Raw genomic sequence first — 25,000 nt, 5'->3', positions numbered from 1 at the left:
CTGTTTCATCTATAAATTCAACTCATTTTTTCGGTATTCACTTGCTTATTATATCTATTGGTCTGTTGGCTGAATACTTGGTTCTCTTGTTTTAAGTCCTCATAACAATTTCATGATTTCTGTAAACACTTATTCGGTCTTACTCGAGTCGACTTGCTTCTTCGCTTCACTGAGTTGGAAAACTTACATATCGTTTGAAATTTTTGACGTTGTTTTTATCTTGAATTGATAACATATTGGAAGATTTAGACAATTCCACATACAAACCTGTACGATATTGTTCATCTTGCTTATCTGAGCATGAAAAGAACGATGTTATCGAATATCTCGCCGACTTTATCAGGTGACCTAATTATCTGACTGTTTTCTGAAACGACGAAACGAAGCATTGACACCTAAAGGGAACAAAGCTAAGAGCTGCTGCGGAGTCAATGACGTTTACGTGGTAAATCGTTGTTAAGTGTCAAATCAACTTCAAACGTATGATAATCACAGAACTTGTAGATATTAAAAGTAAAATTATGCGTCATGCGTCAAAAGGAGTTACGTTTGATCATCGCTTTGAAAGCACTAAGATTCTGAAACATACTATGAAATATAGTTTCCTGTGTTCAGTTAGCTAAATATCCATCGGTAGCTTTATCTCTTTGCCCCATTATGTGATGTAAAAATATAACGTAAAACTCAACAATTGCAGTAGGTCGGAATGCTAGTTGGGTTCGGCGTCCTAGCCTGGTCTCATTTGGCATTCAAAGCTCTCTTACTTCATGATCATGCATAGAATTTTTAAGAAATATCGGCAACATTTCCGTATAACCCCAGACCTCATTATACATACATTTCTTGGATAAAAGAAAGCAGAGGCAAAACAACAGAATACCTTTGAGATTACGGCTTTGTTTCTGATTGTTATAGGATTATACGGAAATCTCTTCGAAATATCTCCCGCGAGATGTTTTTAAACTTGTTCCCTCGTCTTAAAAAGTCATCTTGGATGTGAACACAGTTCACATTCGCCAGATGACTTGGCATAACAGCAGATTACCTACCTGGTGTAAGAGAAACTCGCTTGCCGGAAATATGATGCATGAATCGTGGTCAAGTGTAAAAGGTCTGAACAATTCGGTATAACTGCCGATTTATTTTAAAAGAGGATGTATACCCTGGTGGGTACTGGTGAACAATAAACCATATCCATTGACTTCTAATGCGCTTTTACGTACTATATCCCACGATGAAACACCTGAAACCTCACAGCCTTTGTTCTTTCCTTCAGCCTAGAGGGAAAAACCCTAGGAAACTGTCTTTTTCAGTGTCTTGTTTGCATACCTGCAATCACTTTCGATTGTTATTTTCTTACAAGGGCCAGGTCATGCAGAATGAACTCTCGTTTACACGATATAACAGCTGAAACGCTAATTCCTTTCCCTTTGCTTTCAGCTAAGAGGGAAAACCCCAAGAAACCTTTCTTTTCAGTTTCTTTTGTTTGTCTATGTGCAATCACTTTCGATCATTGTGTTCTTACGATGGTCATGTCATGTGGAACGAACTTTGTTCAAAACGTTAGTCTTTCCTTTTTTTTTTTTTCATCACTAACGAGACGAAAACTATAAATTGCTTTATTTGTCTATTTGGTACTATCATGAAAACTAGCGGCTGTTAATAAGCTTGTAAATAAATAAAGAGTCTAAATTTCCCAAGAGACTTGTTGATTTTAGGATTTCAAGTTACTTTCAGTTTTCAACATTGCAAATTCGTATGGCCCTTTCGCTATATGCAAATGAACCATTCGTTATAGGCAAATGCGAAGAACAATTAAGCACAGTTGGGAACTTTTATTCAATCAACCAGTGCTATAAAGGGTTAGGATTTTCGTCCGTAAAGTCACAAAAATCTGAATAAAGGCAAGTATGTTCATAAGCACTACACGTATGCGTGCAACGAACGGGTTATACGAATTCGCTCTGGTAAAACCCTGAAAAAGCTCAAACATTCGAAAATATCCGCGCCTCTTCAACCGTAGAAGCTATTGGATGTGTTCTTCCTGACTGGTCGTTACAGGTGTGCAACTATATCTTCGCCAAACTTTAAGTATTGTATTTAATATTCAGATTTTTCATATTTAAGCTATAACCTGAAAGAAATGGCAATGAAACCCTGTAGTTGTGCTGATTATGTGCTGGTTAAGCAAAATGTAATTATAAACGTAAATGAAATTCCATTAATGCATAATAATTGCCCAGTTAATCAGGTCATTTAGACTAGTTTCAAGAGAGAGGGAAACGTCTCGATGCTGTTCTTTCCCCTTCCGCAGCTGTTGTTTGGATAACCCTTCGTTCTTTCATTTACATATTGCAGTCAGGGATGAAGTAGGCTTGGGTAACCTAACAATTAAGGCTGAGCAACAATTAAGGCTCACAATTAAGGCTAAGTAACTTGGAAATTTAAATCTTTTATCTTGGTAAAAACGTCTATTGAAGTAAAACAAGTTAATTTATCGAAGCCAGGTTCATTAACTCTTTTGAAATTAAATTTTCATTTTTCAGACGGTTTGACGATTTAAAAATAATTAGGCAGAATGATATCTGTTTTGCACCTTTGACATCGCGTGAAAGCAGACCCGCTTAAAGCCGTAATGAAGTAACATTGGCTTTCTTTCTAATTCTGACCATTATTTTCCAACATATATTAGAACATAGCTAGCAGAGTCGCGCAATCAAATTCATTATACGTAAGCGTGCTCAAAATCCCGATAGTGCACGCTGATAGCGTCATCAAATCCGACTTCGCCAGAAAAATTTTATTTTCGCGCGAGCGGCCATTGCTATTGCGGGGAAAAATAATACATTTCGCGACAATAATGGATACAAACAGAAACTCGGCCTGCTATTCCGAAAACGAAGACAATGTTTCGACCTTTTCCCATGGACTAGAGTTCTTAAATGAGGCAGAAAAAGAGAAAAACAAAGGAAAAGGAGACTTGGCATCAGCGCCGTCACGATTCGCTTCAACTGATATTGTTGTCCGTTTTTCGCGTCGCATTTGATACACAATTCCACCGGCTATGTTCTAAAACAATTGGTTCATGCTTTCAGCTGTGCACTATCGAGTTATGGAGCACGTGGGAAGTTTGGAGAGCACTCAAGAAGCTAGAGTTTCCCTCGGCTATCGCCTCGGGCAACTCTTACGCTTCTTTCGTGCTCTCCAAACTTCCCGCGTGCTCCATAACTTGATAGTGCACGCTAAAGCATGAACCAATTGTTAAGTGGTGGGTAATTTAGTCGACGCTTGAATTTACTTTATACTGAAATTTTTCCTTCGTTCAAAGATTTGAATAAAGACCCAGTTTATTAGAAAGGACCAGAAAGAGCTTCGTCCTATATTTCCGTTCATAAGCAGTCTTCCAACACGGTTTTTACGATCGATTGGTATGAAACCACAACATACATTACACAGCCGTCTCGTTTAACACCCCATGATGAAAAAGCTCGAAACCTATTTACATGCAGAAAATATGCGAATTCCCTGAGAGATATAAGTTCTTACATTTTGATCAATGATGTAGATTTCATTCATGTGATGTAAGCCATATTTTACCGGATTGCTCGAAATAAAAGTGATTCTTAAATTATATGTGCATGTGTAGAAATAAGCGTTCGAACAATACAGGTTCACTCCAGGTATTTCAAACTTGCAATTGAATATCTCGAAAATCATACTTTATGTATATAGTGGATATCTCATTCAGTTTGTTAATTTTTAATGGATATATTTTTGTTTCGTTTGAGCAGATGGGGAAAGCATCTTCAATCCGGTTATTGACATGCAATCCTTTGGCACCTCTAGTTTTGTTGCACTGGCTCATGGCCTCTGGGTTCTGTTGTCCAAAAGATTTTCATCCAGGAAGTTGTCAGTGCAAATCTTTTGGCCAACATCGAATCAGTATTAAGTGCAGCGGAATTAAACACGTACCACGTGACCTTCCACCCAATACGGCAATACTGTGAGTACCGTCGTGCAACTACGTTTTTGTACAACATCTTGTTATGAAACTGAAAGACAAAGACAATCGATAACCTTCCTTTCTAATCAATCATTTTGTGCTACACAGCTTCCTTATCAATTTTTCTCCTATTTAGGGATTTGTCAGGCAATCAACTGAGCTCGATCCAAGAATTTACCTTCAGAAATCTGACAATGCTCAAGAAAATGTATGTGATCGAAAGAAGCTCGCTCTTTTATCAATGTTTAATAACCGTTTCATAAGTGCGTGTTAAATATGAGATAATAGGGACTTAACGATTCAGACATCGTGAGTTTTTTCTCCAGCTTCGCCGCATGTGGTCTGTTATTTAAAAAACTAATCAGGCTCCGTCGTAGCATCGAGTAAGCTTTAGCAAATCTCGCATCTCTAGCCTGTTTCTTTGCTTTTTTGCAGCGATAAGCCATTTTTTGGACAAAATATCAAAAGTAAAGTGCAGTGTTCATTTGGTTAAACTTCAAAGATACGTGCAGCGCACCACTAAACAGAACTCATAGTTCTCTGTGGCTTTTAAACTGCTTTTGTTATTGAGATGACCTTGCATAGTTTTTATTTGTTCATTTAATTTTTTTTCATTACTAAGTACCAGCCTTTTTCAATCATTACTTCACTTACTATTTGAAATCAAATAATTGAGAAAGTTATTCTTATTTTTTTAACTTATAGATCTCTCTCAGGAAACAAGTTGACGACCTTTCCTCAGAGCACCTTCCATCTTCCAAACTTAACTAGGATGTACGTATAGTTTGGATTTGTAAATATATAAATGCCATTAGTGTAATGTACCATGTATCTTACCTTGTAGAATTTTAAAAAGAGGTAGGAAGATCCTGACAGCCTTCGCGCCTCCTTTCGTTTGCTTAATTTAGCACTCATTCCTGCAGTACACCGCGGTTGAGTTGAAAACTGTTTATTCACGTCCCTTACACACTTACTCTTGACCGAAAAAGAGCTACTACAAAAAATTAAATACACGCTATACATATGCTACATGCATGCAAATCCATAGGTCCCGAGTGTGTTACATCACTTGCATTCGTTTCCGCACGTGAGCATCACTATGTACTACAATTCCCTGAGATAATTTTTTTTCTTTCTAGAGATTTATCATGGAACATGTTGAAATTTATACCTGAGAAAGCGTTCCAGAATCTGACGAGATTAGACTACTTGTAAGTAGACAACTTAAAATAAAGGGTAATCATATCTGTACAAGGGAAAGCGATTCTCTAGATTTCTATAGATTTAAAGTGTTTTTCGATCGAAACCAGCCTCCACCTATTAAAAGTGGTTTAAACTTTAAATCCGAAAAGCAGCGAACTTGATTGTACATAATTGTCTAATTTCTGAAGCATAGAATATTTTTGTATCACACATCACACAGTAACATAAAAAGTAATCATTTCGTTGCATAGATGAGAGGGCGGAGTTGGTGTTGTAATGTTTCGATGAATAGCGTAATTTTATGCTTGAAAACTGTAAAACTGAGGACATCACTCACAAGAATCTTTTTTATCATCTGTTGATAGCTTGAGCTGAAGTTTTCTTCGGAGTGAGGAATATGATTGAGAATGGGTCAGCTCAGGTTCAAAATTCTGAAAACGCATGTGAAAAAATCTCCTTCAAGAATTTCAAAATACTCAATGGAGCCTGATCAAAGTTCCCCTGAATTTTTGTAAGGTGGAATAAGCCAATGGATGTGGCGCTATAGAAATCCACTGTTTACCGTTATTTATTGTCAGAAAGGGACGGTAATGTTGCACATCACACCGAAATTCATAAACTTCAGAATAATAAGGGAATCCTCACAATTAACTGCAATTTATTGATAAAGGAAAACAGTTCGAGTATCTCTATGTTATACTCGCCTTTAGGAGGTTCCCAAGGATGAGTGAAACCCTTAAGATAATTTGAAGTAAGAGGGGTGGGGTGAGGGGGAACTCTCATTCATACTGCAAATTGTGGGCTGGGATGGTCCATGGACCCTGACCCGTTTTGGGAAAAGAAAGTACACGTGATGGGTTAATCGTGGCATATTGTTAGCATCGGTAAGGAAAGGCGTTTGGATGTATGAAGCATCCAAAAAATGTACTTTTTTGTAGAACTCCATCTCTCCCTGACCCTTTCGCCAGCTCCATATAACTCGCGTAACAATTCTTGAGAGAATGAGAGGCAGTAAAATCTGCTAGAACCACTTCTGAATAAAGTTTTAGTCATAATTCTCTTTTGACTCATAGACTTCAACGTTGCATGGCTTTTTTACTCATACACGTGACAGTGCATTGCTTTCTCGTCAGAAACCTTCAACAGAACCTTTTGGAGCATATTCCGCAGAGCGCATTCCAAAATTTGAAGAGGCTAAAAAGAATGTGGGTATAGTGTTTTTAATTGGAGACAATAATTATGAACAATAACAACCAGAACATTAAAATCTAGAAAACGAAGAGAGGAAAATAAGAAAATAATATGACAAATCTATTCAGGTTACATCATGTAGCATGGTTTCGGTAAAACGTCAATGTAAAGCCCCTCCCACTACTCCCTCCTTTACAATAGCAGATTGAACGAAACCGTGGTATATTTCACGGAATGCTACGAATAATCGTGAAAGGGACAAACGATAACATATTTTGTAAACATCAGTTCATGCCTCAGCAGCATGCATCCATGGGCGAAGAGTACAAGAAGGACGAGCCATCGGAACATAGGCATTACTCTGATTATGTCGGAATAAACTAATTAACTACATGTAGTTAGCACTTTTTATTCTCAGATTTCTAGCGGGCAACAATATTTCACTGAGTGCGTTCAAAGTCTTCTCAAAAGGACTAAAAGGCGTCTTCTACTTGTAAGTATATCCATGGAAACTGAAGTCAAGATTAAACTACTTTCCTTCCTCATTTTAGTTATCGTTAACGTTCTCGAAATAGTTGTTGTTTTCTGCAAAAATAGAGAAGAAAGATAACTCACGGAAGATGGATGCATTGTTTTCACCCGAGATAACAAAGAACCGTGCTATGAAAATAAAAAATCGCTTTGTCGCAACGGAACATTATGCTTTAGAACAATTCCATTTCATCGCTTGATGAGGAACAACAGTATGCGGTCAGAACGTCACGATCTTAGCTGAGACAAAACATCTATATCTATTCACTAAGAGTGACATTCCATCATCTCCGCAGAGATCTCACTGGAAATCCGATTGGGCCAAACTTAACTTCGGACACTTTTTCTGGTTTTAGTGATATGAAGAAATTGTAAGTTAATAAATAGAGATTATTTCAAGGAAAGTGCTCAGAAACGATTTTTATCGACGAGTTGCGATGCATCAAAAAAGAAAAACGATCGAGTGAGGGCAGTAAACGACTGAGTTTTTTTATGCATTGGCGGAAACAAGTGAATATAAATTCGTTCAAGCACTTTCCATCTCATTTCATAGTTTCTTACTTACCCCTTAGTTTTTTTCTTACTAGCCGACAAATTTCGTAGATTGGAAGCGAACGACTGTCAAAATACATCGTTCGTCTAATCAAAGACACGAACGATAGTACCCCACAGTGTAAATCTCAGTTGTGATTAATTAATTCCACAACAGTCTATTTATCACTAGTAGGAAAGGCAGCGGTAAAAAAAAGCTTTAGAGGATATTGAAGGGGACGATTCTCAATTGTGTTGAATTTATTTCATGCACAAAAATGGATTATGTACCTATTGACCCAGTGGGAGGGCCGAACGGTAAAATATTTGGCGCGAGGTAATGATGTAACGGACCGACGTAAACGAGGTCGGTCGCAAAAGACTGAGAGCCAAATATTTTCCTGTCTGGCTCGATCAAAGTCAATCAACGAGCGTTTTATCATTTGACCACTAAGTTTCGAGAATGTCAACGTTAATAGGACGCGGTAGATGGGGCACACGCAGCCACACGAGCACAAACAAATTATGCAATCAGAGCATTGACAAGAAACCCCTAATTCCTTGAAAAACACGACTCTTTTTCTTCAGTGTTGTTTTCCTTTACGCTTTTGCGACAAAGCGACGCGAGGGCAGCAGGGCTGGACGATTTTTTCAGGAACGGCTTATGTCAACCTGTCCGGCCCTGAACTCCTTAGCTTTTACTCAGAGTTGTTTTCAATGGGAATGCGCGAGTGGGGCCGCACGAGGAAAATTATTTTCTATCTACTCTTTAATGATTTGTGCGAAATATATTTACGTCTGCATACTCCTATGATGTCTTATGGATACACTTCTCCTTGCTTTTCTAAATTTTCTATTATGCAAGATACTTCAACGAGTGTAGTCTCGCACACATTGATGGAGGAACCTTCAAAGCCATGGGAAATCTAACACACCTGTAAGTCTCTTTACAACAAAAATTGTACACCTTTAAGTTTTCCTTTATTGCAATCCTTATATTTAACAAAATTGGTGTTTTGCTATTAACTCAAAGCTACATTTCAATTCAGGAAACACCATTTCTGGCATTGGGTATTTGAAAATAATTGTTATTATCTTGCAGTCATCTGGCGAGTAATTCCTTGTCACACTTACAAAAAGCCACCCTTGAAGGACCATCTGATAAGCTTTATGTTCTGTAAGTCACTGATAATACTTTGATTTTGTCGAGGATAAGTGAAAAGCCCTTAAACGTTCTGATTACCTGTCATTTATTAGTCTCGTTTAACGCCATTTCATTGTCAAGGGAATGGGCATAAACCTCTGAGTCCTAGCACTGAAATCCCGAATAGGATTGAAAGCCTTTCATCAAACCAGCAAATTTGATTGATCACAACATACGTAATCTATCACTTTGTGCTACCGTGATAGGTATGCAATTGGCGAGAGGTGGTCAGCAGAGTGACATTACATTGTCTTAAAAACACCCGTTATTGGTCCAGAAATCAAAAAAGCCCTATTTACCCTCATTTGTACATATGTGATGGGGTCATTTTATTTTATTTTTTTTTTATCAGCAACTCCCCATTTCATTAAGTCCTTTTGCTAAATCACCAAACTCATCAGCGTGACAATAATCCTTATTATAGCCACCGCAATCTGGCGTCATGCATTACCGCTATCGTCCCTTTCCTGTCTCCAGGCTTAACCATCATCATCCTCGACATAGTTATCGTCTTTGTCCTTGTCCTAGTCGTCATCATCATCATCATCATCATCATCATCATCATCATCATCATCATCATTATTGTAAGATTATTTTTTCTCCAAATATCCTGCTTCCTGTGCTGTTTTCATTGCAAATGGTTTTTATATACCCCTTGGTTTACATAGCGGAGCAAGGTTTCCTATTCAGGTAGAAGAATATCGATTTCAAGTTGCTCTCACAGCTTAGATTTGTTTTGCCGATTTTCCAACAATCGTCGGTAACTGTAGACATCTCAATTCCAACTCAAAGTAGTTTTGATGTTTATAGTTGTACAAATAAACACGGGAAACCCATGAACAAAATCATTTTTAGCATTACGAGACAATTGCGTCATCGCTTTCGCAAGAATCATCCAATCACACATGGCGTAAGAAACAAGCCGATCAGAAATAGATATAAAGACTGCGGGATATCAGAAGCCGTTGCGCGGACGGACTACACCGCCGGTTTAGACTGTCTGCGACACAGGCTACATCAAAGAAGCCATTGAGAAAGCTCGTTTTTGTTCAAGAAAAATGAGGGACAGAGGCTGCGTGAGTTTGCAGCTCGATAGCGACTTTTAAAACCTCTGATACTTAGAATGAGCGGGTCTCCTGTTTTCCCTTTAGCTTGATCGATTCAATTGTCAGCTCTCCTCTTTCCACAGGCACCTGGATGAAAACCAAATTAGAACAATAGAGGATGGCACATTCAAGAACTTCACAAAGATACAAGAATTGTAAGTAAGAAATGGCATGCTCATAAAAAAATTAATGCCCGCAAATGAATGGTGGTTATCAAAACAAGAGCCGAGGTTTAATGTTTAAAACCATGTGAATAGCTAAATCTTAGTTGCTGCATGGTTAAGACAAGTGCCTTTACACCCAATTTGAAGTACTCTCGCTGAGATATATCTCAATCCCTATATAGTTTAAATTTGCTTTTCGTTGTCTTGATCTCGAAGTGTAGCCTTTGCATTGAAGATAAAGGAGACTGCCAAGAGAGATGCTTCATGAGATCATTGTTTCGCATTTCCGATGCATACACCTTTACCATCTTTCAGTAGTATGTTATTTGGATTTACATTTTAGACACTTATCTAACAATCAGCTGAGATATATGCCCGATCTACCTGGAATTAAAGCGCTGGGAGCTATGTGAGTTTGAGTTCTTCTCGGTTATAGTACTGTACTAAACACCGGAGAGTCATCTGGATTTGCCTCATTCATTGAACTCTAGACCTGCAGCCTTTTCCTATTACAAGGAAAGTCTCCCCGTCTCATGAAAATAGGGAAGAGGGTCGGACGGCCAACAGAAAACCGGTGGTTTAACTGTATGCAAAATGAAGTATGTCAGTGCACAGACATTATTTTAGACAACATTCAATCTAGCTGTTGAAAATACTTTTATTGTGTTCTAGGATGTTCTCTGGGAATCAAATTGAAACAATTGATAGGGATGACTTCCGGAACTTAACTATGCTCACTTCACTGTAAGCTCAACAAAACTCGCATTCATGAAACACACATTAATGCATTTTTTTCTTAAATTTATCATATAGTCAATCTATTTTATAAGCATGTGCTTCGACGAGGCTCCCAATACACTCAATGTTAGAGCATTTTAAATGATATCCTCATGAGCGTGCATTAAATCACTTTAATGTTATACTCCTATCCCTAAGGAGTTGTACGGTTTTCATTTTTTTTTTTTTTTAGATTTGATGTAAGAAAATATCTTGAAACTCTCAAAATCTTAATCGCGGAGTTCTTGTGGCCGACGTAGTAACTACGTGGAGATGCTTTGATAAAGTCGTTATCATCATCATAAGTTATTGTTATTATTACTATAGATATCATTGTCACTGTTATTACTAATATTATCATCATTATCATTTCGTACTTTCATAAGATAAACTTTGAAATGTTCGCTTCAGCTTTTTTTCCTTCAACAAGCTTCAATACATACCAGAAGGGGCTTTCAGTGGATGCAAGAACTTAGCAGTCTTGTAGGTTAAAACGGTTATTTACTCTTACAATAATACAATAACATTAATGATAATGAAATGCTTTGTCCAACATTTCTAATCTAATCTGATCTAGAGGTAACCTTAATATCATGAAATTGCTCGGGTATTACGAATTAAGCAGGGCTCTTTAAAAATTATGCAGCATTCTAAAGGTGGTCGATGAGGTAAACAAACAGCGGAGAATGTATTTATATGGAGTGACAGTGAATCGTAAAAAAGAAAAAGTACAGTGGGAAGGTTGAAAAAGTCTATGGTATGAAGCTTAGGAGAATTCGAAGTCGCACATGTAAAGATGCCATGACAACTAATCGCCGTTATTCAGTAAGATTCACAACACAACAATACTTTTGACACTCAGTGGTGGGACTCAGTATGTGCCCAGAAAAAACTCGTTGGGAATTAACGTTTCTTTATTTCTATTTTTGCTTGTCCTAAAGGCATTTAAATTTTAACAACATCACAGACATCAGCCCAAGCACATTTACCGGACTAAAAGGTCTGCGTCTCCTGTAAGTTTTAAGATGCTTCATACACATATTACCTACATACAGAGTTGTTCTTGGTCCTAAGTTTTTTTTGTATATTTTATAATCCGTCAAGGGAACATTTTTTATTCGACAAATGAATACCAGTTACATTAATATTTTACACAACTAATCATTGACAATTAAATTCTTAGACCAAGTCTCGGGCATACTGAGAGGAAAGTGATTTCTTGTGAGAGTCTAAACTTTAAACCAGGTTCCTGTTAGAAATATCTTGTACATGTGTCATACAAGGATATTTATCAATCATAGGGAAATATTTTTCTACCATGAAGCAAACAGATGTTGCTTATTTCACACATAGTGAGGTCTGACCTTCTTCAGCCAGCGACAAAGGTATTCTTAGGAGGATTAGCTTCGTAAACTTGACACTGCTATACCGTCTACGAACTGGTTGCAACTCATAAGCCTTAGAGCAATCATAACAGTCCGTGTATTTCTTGTTTTATTCATAACAGAGGATTGATGGGCAACAACCTGAGAGTAATCCCTGATAATGCATTTGCTTATGCTACTACTCTAGAAATCTTGTGAGTAACTTACAAAAAAAATTAATACAATTGAGTGTGACTAATAAGCGCTCAACAAATGATAAATGCTTAGTAATTTACGGAAAATATGCTTCAGCATAAATACGGAAACTGCTCAAAGAACACGTTGCTCATAAGAAGTCGGTATCTTTAATACGCTGTTTCTTCTCAAACTTAAAATGGTTTTTCTCATTGTTACTCAACAGCCTTTAAAAGTTATTTTCTCTGTAAGTCTCAGTTCTAGATTCGTCACTAGGATTCTTATAATTGTCATATTATAATTCTCGTTATTGTTTTGCCCGATGTTGACTGGGAATTTTTCAAATTTTACGAAGAAAGAAATCGTGTCAACTCTTAGAATGTAACATCTCTTGAATGCAAAACTCAGTCTACTTAATATGATTTGTTTATAGCCGTTTAGAATGACTTAATAACGATGGACAAAGGTGGACAGTCTAGTAACTGTTACCTTCATAAACTGATGAACAACAATCTCCATTAGATACGAGTCCTCTAATGTGTTATGTTGTTTAAAAAGTGCCGGAACACTTACGGAAAAAAGACAAAACCAATAAGAGTGTCAGGAATGGATATATTCATGTGATTTAATCTGTGGTATGCATTGCTTTTCCCAGGTTTCTTCACAGTAACAAAATCAAGCAAATAAATGGTAATCCTTTCAATGGCTTATCTCATCTTCAAACATTGTAAGTTGTTAAATCAACGTTCCACTATCTTAACGTGTTATTGCTCCGGAATTATACATATCGCAAATCAACCCTTGACTTGAAAAACTTGAAACGCGGAGAGGATCCCAACAATTCGGTAAAATATTTATTGATAAAAAAATCTAGCCCTTAGTTTGTTAGCTATTATAATACATTAATCATAGGGAAATTAATAACCAGCTCTTAATTTTCTTGTTCTATTTCTCTAAAATAGGAACTTCTTGGCGTTATCAATATATGTCAAACTTTTATTTTTGTTTCAGGACGATTTTTGACAACCCATTGACGATGCTGCCACTTGAAATGTTTCATGATATGATACCAGGCATGAAAATGTAAAGAATGAAAAGTTATACCCTTACAATAAATCTGCCCCAATGATCTATGGGTGTGGTAAATTTTCCAGTTGTTCATCTTATGAATATTGGTTAATTTTTCAAGGATTAAAATATTTTATAGCTTTCAGTGTTCCACATCTCATTTTATTTGAGATGTATATCATAGGCAGTTATCGAGAGTTGTACTGTGTTAGGGCAGTTTAAAGTGTAAGTTTAAGACTGAATAAATATTACCTTTATCAAAATTTTATCCGATGCAACTTATAAAAAAATTTAAATTTTGTTTCCAGTGCAGTTTCTTGCAAAATTCTCGAGGGATTTATTCCAGGAAACTACACTGCTCGTATGTAAGTAACTGTTATGCTGCAGTCATACAACAAATGGTCTTCTCTGATTAAAGGAATAAAGTGGTGACGGTATTTTATACAATTTCCCCGGTTAGGTATGTAGCTAGTATAATGCACGCTCTGATTATTTCGAGTCTTGAGAAGTAAGGCAAACCAAGACATTGCGCTTATGTAGTCCCCACGAGGGTTTTTATGGATGACGTAAATATCAAAAGACAAAAGTTCTTTAAAGAGGGTCTCAATTGGAAGGGGGAGACAACTTCACAATTGATGGTTAAAACTAAGCCCTTTTGACGATTGAAAGTTAAATTTAAGGTATTTGTCTGCAAGTCTTCATATTGACGCGTTTCTAAGGAACTGTTAGTTTATAACGCCTTTTATTAATAAATGACTGACGTTTGACGACACCTGAAGTGTTTCCACACCGGAAGTCAGTTATGTCGCTAACCAGTTTTACTCGCAACTAGATGTTAAAGGACTTACATCGATGTATTTTTGTGATATATCAGAACTTATATTTATAATCGACAGAGCTTGACTCCAAGTAAGACAATAGTTTAGTTCTTAAACAAGGATATCTGAGACATTTGACGGCTAACATTAGCTTGCTTATTTGACGGTTGACGCTAAAAATATTGCGTTTTTGACGGTTCATGGTTGATATTTTGGCCATTTGACAGTTGACAGTCATCCCCATGCAGGCGGTACGGTATCTATGTAAGCAGTTTTCTTATATGTGAATTCTGTACAAATAAGGAATTTATGCTCCTGGAGTTTCTAAGTTTGTATAAACCTCTTGAAAAAAGGCTCGTTATCTCGTTCCCTTAAGGCGTGTGATTAACATTCATGACATTAAGATTATTGTGAAGGTGTAGTCTGATCGTCCGGGTGAGTGTAGTCCTGAGGAGGACTGTTGTCGGTGGTAGTGACTGACGTTTCGACAACCTGTGCGGAAGTCATCATCAGAGTGAACGAACTGGAATAAGAACATTCTACTGACAACAATCATTCACTTGACTCTGATGATGACTTCTGCACAGGTTGTCGAAACGTCAGTCAGTACCACCGACAACAGTCCTCCTCAGGACTACACTCACCCGGACGATCAGACTACACCTTCACATGTTACCCCCGGGTTCAAACCATTTACTGCATTAAGATTATTATGGTAAATCATGTGCACCGGAAAAAGGAACTGTGGATTTCCTCAGCCCGAATTTTTTTTTTTTTTTTTTAATTTGAGTTGATATCTCTTTTTTATGTATTTTATCGTGATATGTGCGCTGATCCAAAAATGTCCGTTTTCTTTTATTTTCAAAAGCATTTGTGCCCCATCAGAATCGTTCTTTACAATTCTAAACACAAAAATCGCAGGAAGTGGCCGGGTTTTAACGTCTTTTGAACATTCGGGCTTCAAATGTGATGATTGTTATCCTAATGGACCGTACTTATGGGGCGCATGTCTGAACTGCTCCTTTTGCGTGGCTGGTACCTATAGCAATGGCACGTGCAGAACATGTCCGGCAGGTAATGCTGTTTTATCTTATTTGTTATAATTTTTCTGTAGATAAAATAATTAGTTGAATTAGTGAAACATTGACGAAGCAGTATGACGTGATCGCTATTTTTTATTTAATGATGCAACAGAGACGGTCTAGGGAGCAATCAGTGCACATAAACCGGTCCAGCAAATTTCACTATAACCTGTCTAGCGAAAGTCAATATGAAGTACTATTCTCTGTAAGAGTCACACTCCTTAAGAAATAAAAATTCTCAACCTCCCGTTCAAAAAATTGAACTCAGTGATGTTGATACTAAGTTAAAACTCTAATTTAAGTTCAGAAGTTAAGAAATGATTTTCATTTTTTAATACACAAATGATGAGTTGCTCTGAAGTAATCCTGGACAAAATATTTGTAAAACTACAGAATGCATCATTTTCACAGAATTAAAAAGGATGTTCGCTCTTGAATCAGCAGATTGTTCTTATCAAACATCTTAGAAAGCAATAATTAGCGATCTATTCATCCCCAAACATGATACAACTTACGCGGAATATCCTGCTTCAAAGTTTCTTTGTGTAATTTGGGGAGTTCTACGAGGCGGTAGATATTGCGTTTGACCCCTTGAACGGAAACTGCGTAAGCACACAGGAGACGCTTTTAGAGATGATGCAATGCGAAAGTTGCATAAGAACGTGTAGGCTAGATCACGAGGCTGTAACAGGAGACGCGTGGGAGATGATGAAATTAGTTTTTGTGTGTGAGAGCAGAAATCAAGAGAGACGTTTTGAAAACGAGGAGGAGAATAAAAAATAATTTGTCAAGGACAATTTTCGAGTACGTGAGTTAGAGTGTACCCCACAAGTTCGGTACACCCCCAACACATATTTTAGATGTAGCCAGTATGACCTTCGATATATAAACTTTATCGATCGCCTGCAAGTCCAATTCTAGTTTAGGAAGGTATTTACATTCGAAACGACATTCTCATCATAAAGTTTCTTTTAATTATCTTCAGGTGGCTTTTATCAAGATGAAATGGGTCAAGTAAGATGTAAGAATTGTAGCACGGGTACATATGTTTCAGAATCGCGTCATCCAGGAAAATCTCCCACTGACTGTTTCGCATGTCCATATGGTGAGGATCATACCAAGGTTTACAAATAGGCAATAAGCAATATTGCCGATGCTTATGAAACAAACGCCATTACAAAAATTGAAGTAGATAGTGCATTTCTGTCCCTCCAACTCAACAAATCAAAGGCATTGGTTTCTTCATAGCTCTTGATGCCCGAACCTCATTGGAGTTTTCTTCAAGACATTAATCTCGGCGATTAGTGCATAATGCAGGCAAATGCGCACCAAAAGAGTATTGCGTTTCCCGTGACCGAAGAAATTAGCTTTAACAGGTGTCCCACTAAGTGCCGGTCACTGACTGATGACCCGGCAGTTTAATCCCTTGACCCCTAAGAGTGACAAGTATCTAATTTCTCCTGACAATATCAGCCCTGAATCATTCATTCATTAAGGTTAGGAGAATAAAGGAAACAATCGCCCACTGAAGAAACTCTTGATTGTTAAGCAAATTCTCCTGGTTAGCACCTTAGGAAACGTATGGAGAACAGTATGGAGAAAAGGCAGGAGATGTCAGGCATGGAGATGTCAGGCTGCACAGGGTTAAAACAACACTTCTTTCTGGAGAGTCACTTTTAACTTTGTAAATTAACTTTTGCTTCTTTTTTATTGCTTTTATTCTTTTCTATCTATTGGGGCATTATTTTATTTCCTCGACAACGTGTAAATGTCTAAGGATTTAAAAAAAAAAAAAAAATATATATATATATATATATAGTGAGACCTACTGCTTAACACTTATGTGCCTTGAACTAGTCATACTCAAATTGTGGATCTTCTACCCGATGCAGTTGATCGTCTTCTCCTGGATGATATTACCGAAAACCCTAATATTGATTACTTTCATATATGGATGCATTGCTCTTTTTCCCAACAGGAACCCAAACTAACCAGACGGCTGGTTACCGTGCTTGCAGATGTCTTCATAATTTCTACCGCTTGGATCGTTTCGGCCCTTGTACGCTATGTCCAGATCATGGAATGGACTGTAGAAACGACACAGCAATATTGGCTCCTGGTTACTTTTGGAAGTGGAACAACACGGACATAATGGCAAAATACTCAACATTTGTGGCCAACACTCACATCGCTACAGCTGAATACGACAAGAACTTCACTATATTTGAAGGACTGTTGCCAAAGCCCCTCAAGTGCCCCTATCCAGACTCGTGTAAAGGTGGAATAAACTCTTCTTGTAGCACAGGATATCGAGGTACTCTTTGTGCAATGTGCTCTCAAAATCACTATTTCCGATTTAACAGCTGCCTGCAATGTCCCAATGTGTTAATCACAATCATCTCGTGTGTGATAATAGTTGTCGTCTTCGTCCTTCTGTTTGCCTTGGTTCTTTGGGGAGACTCAAAACGTACCGAAGACGATCGTACCGTTGCAGATGTTATCATGTCTTGTGCCAAAATCGTGATTGGATTTTATCAAGTCGTCGCCGGTATTTATTCGGCATTGGCACGGGTCCAGTGGCCTGTTGTACTTGTTTCCATGGAAAAATACTTGAAGTTTTTTGAAGGAAACATATTGCAGTTTGCACCATTAAGCTGCATACATCCCCAACTTCGATTGGACCCATTCATCCAGTTTGTTGTAGCCATTTCCATCAACATTACGGTTGTTTGTTTGATACTACTGTATCTATTCTTAAAGAAACTTTACATCAATAGCATGAATATCTTGATGAGCCAAAAGCTGCAGAAAATCACAGCCATAAAGAAATCATGTTATAGGAACATCTTCCTATTTCTTCTGTTGTCTTACCCAATGACAAGTAAGAAAATCATGAACATCCTACCCCTGCCTGGAAACTGTGTGAACGTGTGTTTTACCTCTCATGGCAACGATTGCATATCTTTCCTCAAAGCTGATTATTCCCTCCGGTGCTTCACCACTCGACATAACGCGTTTTGGCACATCGCAGCAGTATTTGCATTATACCCTGTCATTTTTCCACTGTTACTTCTGTTTCCCATTTACAAATACCGCGAGTCTGGCACCGATGAAGAAATTGCTTTTGGTTTTAAAGTGTTCTTTGAAAATTATAAAGAGAAATATTGGTACTGGGAGATAGTTGAGATGTACCGCAAACTGACCCTCATTTCAGTCGTCCTGTTGTTTGGTTCCGAAAGCCATTCTCAAATTGGCTTTGCCGTAGTTGCAGCAAGTGCATCAGGAATTGCTTACACTCTTGTGCGGCCCATAAAAGGCAAATTTGAAGATGGACTTCAAACCTTTGTGCTTTGGATAATATTCTTCAATGTTTGCCTCGGTGCAATTTATTCCCAGCCCACCATCGAGCAAAATCAAGAAGGAAACGATTCAATTTTTGTGAATGTCTTGTTCGTTGTTCTGAACAGCTTCGTGTTGTTCACAGCCCTGGGTAAGGTTTTATTTCTTAACAGCCCTTAACTCTTTATCATTTCCCTCCGTAATTATCATTTTCTTTCCAATGAATAATCGGGTTTTAACCTACCCATCTTAGACCTCTGGTGTGGTGAAAGTTTTTTTTTTCCTCTTCATTTAGTGTTATTATTTTTATCTTATATTTATTTTAATTTTTAATTTTCTTATTTTTTTTTTTAACCACACGTCTATGTTCGCTAGCATAGCAGCGATAAATTTCGGTCCAGTCACATTCATACACCTAGACACTTCGATATGTAGGATTCAAACGTGCGTGACCTCTCACGTACGTGTACTACTCTTGATTTAAAATTTACCCTTAGGCCCTGTTTACAAACAAAGAGGGTAACCCTTGTGCTAGGGTTACCCTAGCGGGCGGGTCAAAGATAGCCCGGGTTTATAAGGAAAATTTCACAGGTAGGGTTAATCTACCACCCGGGACAACTTAACTATGCTTACTAACCGCACGCATTGTTATCAATGTTCAAAGGGTCTGGAAACAAGTAAAAAGTTGTCTAGGGTAGGCGAGTTATCATCAGCAGAGCGTTTACAAGGCAGCTAGGGCTACCCTAGCGCCAGGATAACCCTAGCGCTCAGCTAGGGTTACCCTAGTGCTAGGGTAACCCTAGCTGCCTTGTAAACACGTCGATGAAAAAAAGAAGAAATGTGGGAGCGTTAGGGTAACCCTCCTGCCAGGGTAACCCTAGCACTAGGGTTACCCTACCTGCTTCTAAACAGGGCCTAAGCTAAAGAGCGGCCGTCCGTAAATACCGCCCGGAGGTGTGCAATATGCAAAAATTGAAAATCCCCAAACTTTGCCAGAATATTGGTTTGGATGAGCTATTTCTAGAAAAAATACTTTGAGTTCAATCACATTTTTATTTTTCGCGAACGGCGGCAAAATCGGTTTTGTGGCTCTCACCGTCAGCTTCACGAGATTTAGACGTGGGCATTTATTATTTTTCACATCCAATTGCGTGACAAATAATGGCGTGATTTGATCTCTGAGTCACTTTTGTCTGGGGTCGTAAAAATTCATAATTTGGGTAAGCTTTCGCTGAATTAACTTGATAGAACCCCATGCCATGTACCAAGGTGCGATTTTACCCTCTCAATTTCGTCCTTTTTTTGTCGCCAAAATGATTGAATTACTGGATAAAAACAAAAATTCCCCAAAAATTTATATTGCAACGGAATCGAACGAAGAACACATCAGACATTTTTTATATACATGTTCTTTTCATTATGAAAATATTTGATCACATTTACTGTTTATTTTATTTTCAAGCGACGTTCAAATAATGGCAGGCTAAACCTCGTGAAGCTGACGGTGAGAGCCACAAAACCGATTTTGCCGCCGATCGCGAAATATAAAAATGCAATTGAATTGAAAGTGTTTTTTTTTTTATAGAAATAGTTCATCCAGACCTGTATTCTGGCAAAATTTGGGGATCTTCGATGTTTTCATATTGCACGCCTCCGGGCGATAATTACGGACGGTCGCTCTTAATCTCCACGTGACTCCTTTGATCACACTTTAAGTTCTCGTTTTTCAATGCATAATATATTCAGTGTTGGCCTTTTTTACGGCAAGTTCTTGTTTTAAAATCAGCCGTTATTTTACTTGGCCCATTCACGTTATTAGGAGGAAATATCTTTAGGTCGTTAATCCTTTTTTCGTTTCCATTCTGTTTGTCAATTTTCTTAGATCTATTATAATTTTTGCTGTAATTTCTCCTTCTAGTCGAACTTGCATTCACATCATTTCATCATTTCCATCACCTTCTACATAATCTGATGCGTTTAATTTACTCTTTGACGGTGAACGAGGAATAAACTTTCTCTTTTCAATCAACTCTTGGCCGGAGTCTGCACTATAATCATATTCGTACATCACGCAATAGCTTTCTGAACGGATTAGTGCATTCAGGAAGCCAAAAAAACATGAAAATTACGGAATACTTACCAGGAGATTATCCATCATTATTGTTATATTTTTTTTCCGATATATTTCTATTTTAACAGTGAAAGGCCTCGTCCATCTGAAGTCTGCATGGAGAAATATTTCCCTCTGCCCGGCGCGATGTTTCTGCGAGATATGTGATCACGGATTCCTTGGAGGTCAACGGAGAAGACGGAAAAACTTAATGCTCACCCAACCTCTGACTGAGGAACGATTCTTAGTTACCAGTGACTAAACACTTCAGTTGTTACTGCTATATCGTAACATTTTGTAATGATAAACATATTAAATGACTGCTTGTTTTTAGTTTTTAATCCTCCAGGGATAGCTTAACTTTACCCTTTAAGAAGACTTGATGAAGTATCATCGTGCTCTTCCTAATGAATCTTCAGACGCATTACTTTCCCTTCCTCCACTACATAGGAAACTCGCCTGTCACTTGACATGTATATTCTAGGCAGGAACAGGTCTGGACATTACTTAATGAAGAACTTCAGGTTACCAGGATGCCGCTTTCGCTTAACGGGTCTCGAGGAACTGATCAGTACGAAAATGGTTGATATGTTATTATTTTTACAATGGGACATAAACATTTTCAATAATGTGCTAGGTATTCAAGGACTATATATAATATTTTCCTAATTCAAATCGCATCGAAGAGTTTGTAAATTACTTTTTGTGGTGTTACCTTGACAATTAAGCAAGACTTTCTGAGCCAGAATTTTACTTAAGTACTCATAACATTTTGGTAACTTAAAAATGTCTTATAACTAAGTCAAGGTTTGAAAATGGATGTTTTACTCATAAGCAAGGTTTTTTTGTTTTGCTAATTACAATGTAACATTTTTGTGCTTCATGTTTGTGAATTTCTTGGAGGGAAAAAATCTACCAAGTAGCATGAAGAAACAAAAATAAGTTAAAAATCTGCAATGCGTTTGAATCAGTTTTTAACAACTTTTTAACCCCTAGCGCACGAGCGCAAATTAGACAGATTTAGCAAGAGGAAGGGAACGTCAGTTGACAACGGCGCGCACAGCAAAAATACCGGTAAGAAACATGGTCGAGAACGTCGCCCCGTTGTGCTTCAGAAGTGATTTAGCAGTCGTTGCAACTAGACGCCAGCGCAATATCTGTTCTTCAATAGCCTAAACTCGGCTTTTCAAAGATCGCCAACACAAATTTTAGCTTTCACAAACAGCTTTAAGGACAACGAAACTATCCTCTTTGAGAATGATGCAACAAGTGCAAACAGAGGATAATTATAGTTACGGAAAGTTAGATTTTTAAGATATACGAACCACATGGGCAATTAAACTCTATAATTAATCCATTCCAGGTAAAACTCGTGTCTGTTGATTCCTGTATCGAATTTTAGAGCCCATTAGATTTTTTTTTTGCGATTTGTGTTGCTGTCTTTTCGTTTCGTGCCATTAGATTTTAGCACTGCCCATCTTCGCCATTTTACAAAGTATAATTTGGAATTCATCATCGTTTTTCCCCTTGTTTACTGGATATTTCTCTTCGTTCATGACGGTACATCTCTTTTGAACATTGAATACTTAGAGGTACAAAGCATTTTGAATGGTGTCATGTCCAAACCATGTAGAAACCAAGCGACCCAACGACAAAGTCGCTTGTGATGAGTTCTTGTTTAACGCTGAAAGAATTCATGCAAGTAACTCCTGAAACGGTTAGGCTTAGGATAAGACTTGGTTTCGGTTTTTTGGTTGTTTTGTTTTGTTTTGTCTCTTCCCTTTTCGACGAAGTTGTTCAAGACTGAATTAAATTACTTGATTTAGAGAGTCGTGTCGAAATAGAATTGATTGTCATTTTGTTCTGTTGGGTGAGCACGAATTTCTTGTTTTTATCGGCGCTGATTAAAAAAGTTTAAGACATAAAAAAGTGCAAACCCGAGAAAATTCTTAAATTGTTTATCTCTGACTTCAATCCACCAAGCATTCATTCATGGTCGGTAAAAACGACAACGACAACAAATAAATAAAAAAAAATTACGGTATGTAAGCTTCGTGATTGTTCATTTGAAAGTGATTGCTCCAAACTTCAACATGCAGCGTGTTTATTGATGAATCGATTTACGATAAAATTCAACAGCATCCCATTCTTAGAGTTTTCAAATAGGCTTAAAGAAATGTATTAAAGAAAAGCCCTTTTATTGTCTAAAGCCTTGCTCATTTAAAAGCAAACTGAGTCCTGAAATCTTGGATCTCTTGCCAACGAGTGTGTTCCAATTTCCTTTCGGAAGCGACAAGTTTTCAAAAATACACCGATTAAAACAAAGGACAGGACCCAATTATCCTGAACATGAGTATGGAAATACTTCCACACATTATTATCTCGTTTGGATCGATTTACAAGTGATTTAAGCAATCATGCTTAACAGTGCGTCATCCTGTATATTCCTATCTTAGCAAAACTAGAACGACTCGAGATATTAACAAAAACACATTGTTTTCCCTCCAACACTGCCCCTATCCATTTGTGTTGACTACTTTGACGGGTTTTTTCTGAAAAAAAAAAAAATTATGTTCATATAGAGGCATTGTAGATGAAATTCAACTAACACCTCACCACATAAAGGACGCCCATCAAGCTGAATACTTCAGGCCACTTCCTTGCTTTCTACTTTTCGGTGACGAACAATGGCTGGAGCATTTCTTTTTGCCCCTCTTTCACTGTTTTATATAAAAAAAAAGAAAGACATGTGAATACGGAAACCGAAACTGTGCGATGAATTTTTTTTTAGGACTGGCTCGAATCTATATATCTCAAAGCAATCAGGGACACTATTCATAGAATTGACAACTCAAGCAAAAACTGAATGAAAGTAGCAGCGACTCAATATAATTTACCTTCCAAATCCATGTCACAATAAGCCAGAGCTGTTTTGCCAATACTAGAGGAGTCCAGCCGGTATTTATTGCTTGGAGTCCGTTTTCCTTTGTTTGCTTTTATTTCTCGGCATGAACAAAAATCCCTAATTTTCGTAATAAACAGAGTGTGAGGGAGTCTAACTTGCATTTGCTCTCTACTCGGTGTTTAGACCTAATCTAAACACCGCTAGGTTCAAACAATGTTTAAGAATCGGTTTTTATATTTTAACCATTGCCTAGAAAACACCTTTTGTGAATGTTTATATAATCTGCTCCAAGAATATGCTAGGTTTCTGTCTGTGCTTAAAGACATGCTTTTCCAAAATGAATGTTTCAGCTGTTTGATTAAAAACCTCGAGCGTTTTACTTAATCAGGCATTTGCGTAATAATAACTGACCACAAGGATCGCCTCTCCGGTTGTGACCAATTTTTGGGGATTCAATAAAGCTGCGACTCATATTCTTTTTCTTTTCAAAATCTGATCCATCCAACCAACCTGTAACAAAGACTAAAGAACTAAATAGCTTAGTTGACAATAACCCTTACAGATGTTTTTTGGCAAAGTGAATTTAATTCTACCGTCAGGGCTTAATTGTAGATATAACGTTGGCATAAAAGCCCTTCCTAAGTAGCTGGGAAACAAATCACGTATGTGGTAATTGCAAACCATTTGCCACATTTGTGTAATGGTAATACATAACAGTCTTTTCAATGATCTCCTCAGTGGTGCCAAATTAAAACTACTGAACGCATGAGACTTGCCGACAGATGTTGCCTAAAAATGTTGATATTTTTATCATTTTACTGGATATGATGATATCGTTCCAACTTAAATGTCCATTAGTCATATTTTTGGGGTAGTTCCCAATTTTGTTCTGTTCTATTTTCTTTATCTTTCTGGCGGTAAAATAAGTTTTTTAATCTGAACAAAGAAATAGGAAGCCTAAGGTACGCCTTGTTAGCGTGAAAAAAATCGACACAAATCTAACAAAACTGGTAATCATTCACTAACTAAAAGGAAATGTTTTTCATCCAAATCAGTAACACGTCTTGACATCTTATCGATATTCAACGCACATTGAAAACGTCAGGGTGTAAAGCACTTATACGATTCATACCTTGAAGGGTGCATCGATTTAAAAGTATATTTACTATTGTGAATACCTGTAAATATCCGGTTTTTAAATACTGAGGTCTGTTAAAAGTCATCTTGTCCATTGTGAGGCATGAATAGGTGGAAAATGTTCATGGATAGCGTTGCAGAGATAGAAAACTTGCAAGGAAAGCAGTGAAGACATGCCTATTTTTTAAATTAAATTTTCATTCGGGCTGCCCTTGAATTTTAACCGTTTGTAATCTTCTTGCAAAATAAATTGGTTGCGAAATTACTTAAAA

General features: G+C 37.5%; 2 protein-coding genes across 12 annotated transcripts in view; one reads left to right on the top strand and one right to left on the bottom strand.

Moving 5' to 3' along the window:
- The window catches only part of LOC148733788 (uncharacterized), a 270,303-nt gene extending 268,926 nt beyond the window's left edge, over positions 1–1,377 (bottom strand). For 2 of the 8 annotated variants that reach the window (XR_016000255.1, XM_088757681.1), the window contains exon 1: positions 1,050–1,377. Coding sequence is in view for 1 of the 8 variants with exons in the window: in XM_088757683.1 (XP_088613809.1) it covers positions 1,050–1,089 (40 nt within the window). In the remaining 7 variants the exon portion in view is untranslated. Of the gene's footprint in view, positions 1–880; positions 1,004–1,049 lie in introns of those variants that run through there. The other 6 variants (XR_016000256.1, XM_088757682.1, XM_088757683.1 and 3 more) reach the window with 4 other exon arrangements.
- A 421-nt stretch (positions 1,378–1,798) lies between these two features.
- On the top strand, positions 1,799–21,569 carry LOC148733787 (uncharacterized). Of its 4 annotated transcripts, none has more exons than XM_088758307.1 (23): positions 1,799–2,061; positions 3,792–4,003; positions 4,140–4,211; positions 4,709–4,777; positions 5,143–5,214; positions 6,340–6,411; positions 6,816–6,890; positions 7,225–7,299; positions 8,325–8,396; positions 8,562–8,636; positions 9,853–9,924; positions 10,277–10,342; positions 10,606–10,677; positions 11,122–11,193; positions 11,652–11,723; positions 12,218–12,289; positions 12,925–12,996; positions 13,281–13,352; positions 13,646–13,702; positions 15,024–15,229; positions 16,223–16,342; positions 17,216–17,551; positions 20,776–21,569. In XM_088758307.1, the coding sequence occupies exons 2-23, from the start codon at positions 3,792–3,794 to the stop codon at positions 20,946–20,948; spliced, it is 2,256 nt and encodes a 751-aa protein (XP_088614433.1). In that variant the 5' UTR covers positions 1,799–2,061; the 3' UTR covers positions 20,949–21,569. The 4 variants fall into 4 exon arrangements, with proteins under 4 accessions (XP_088614433.1, XP_088614430.1, XP_088614431.1 ...); XM_088758304.1 differs by having other exon boundaries at positions 1,801–2,061; positions 17,216–18,727; XM_088758305.1 differs by lacking the exon at positions 10,277–10,342 and having other exon boundaries at positions 1,802–2,061; positions 17,216–18,727.
- Positions 21,570–25,000: the final 3,431 nt, after the last annotated feature.

Source organism: Stylophora pistillata, chromosome 4, assembly GCF_964205215.1.
Source record: "Stylophora pistillata chromosome 4, jaStyPist1.2, whole genome shotgun sequence".
Lineage (NCBI taxonomy): Eukaryota > Metazoa > Cnidaria > Anthozoa > Scleractinia > Pocilloporidae > Stylophora > Stylophora pistillata.
The sequence above is the reverse complement of the archived record's forward strand: the minus strand, read 5'-3'. Positions and strand labels throughout refer to the sequence as shown.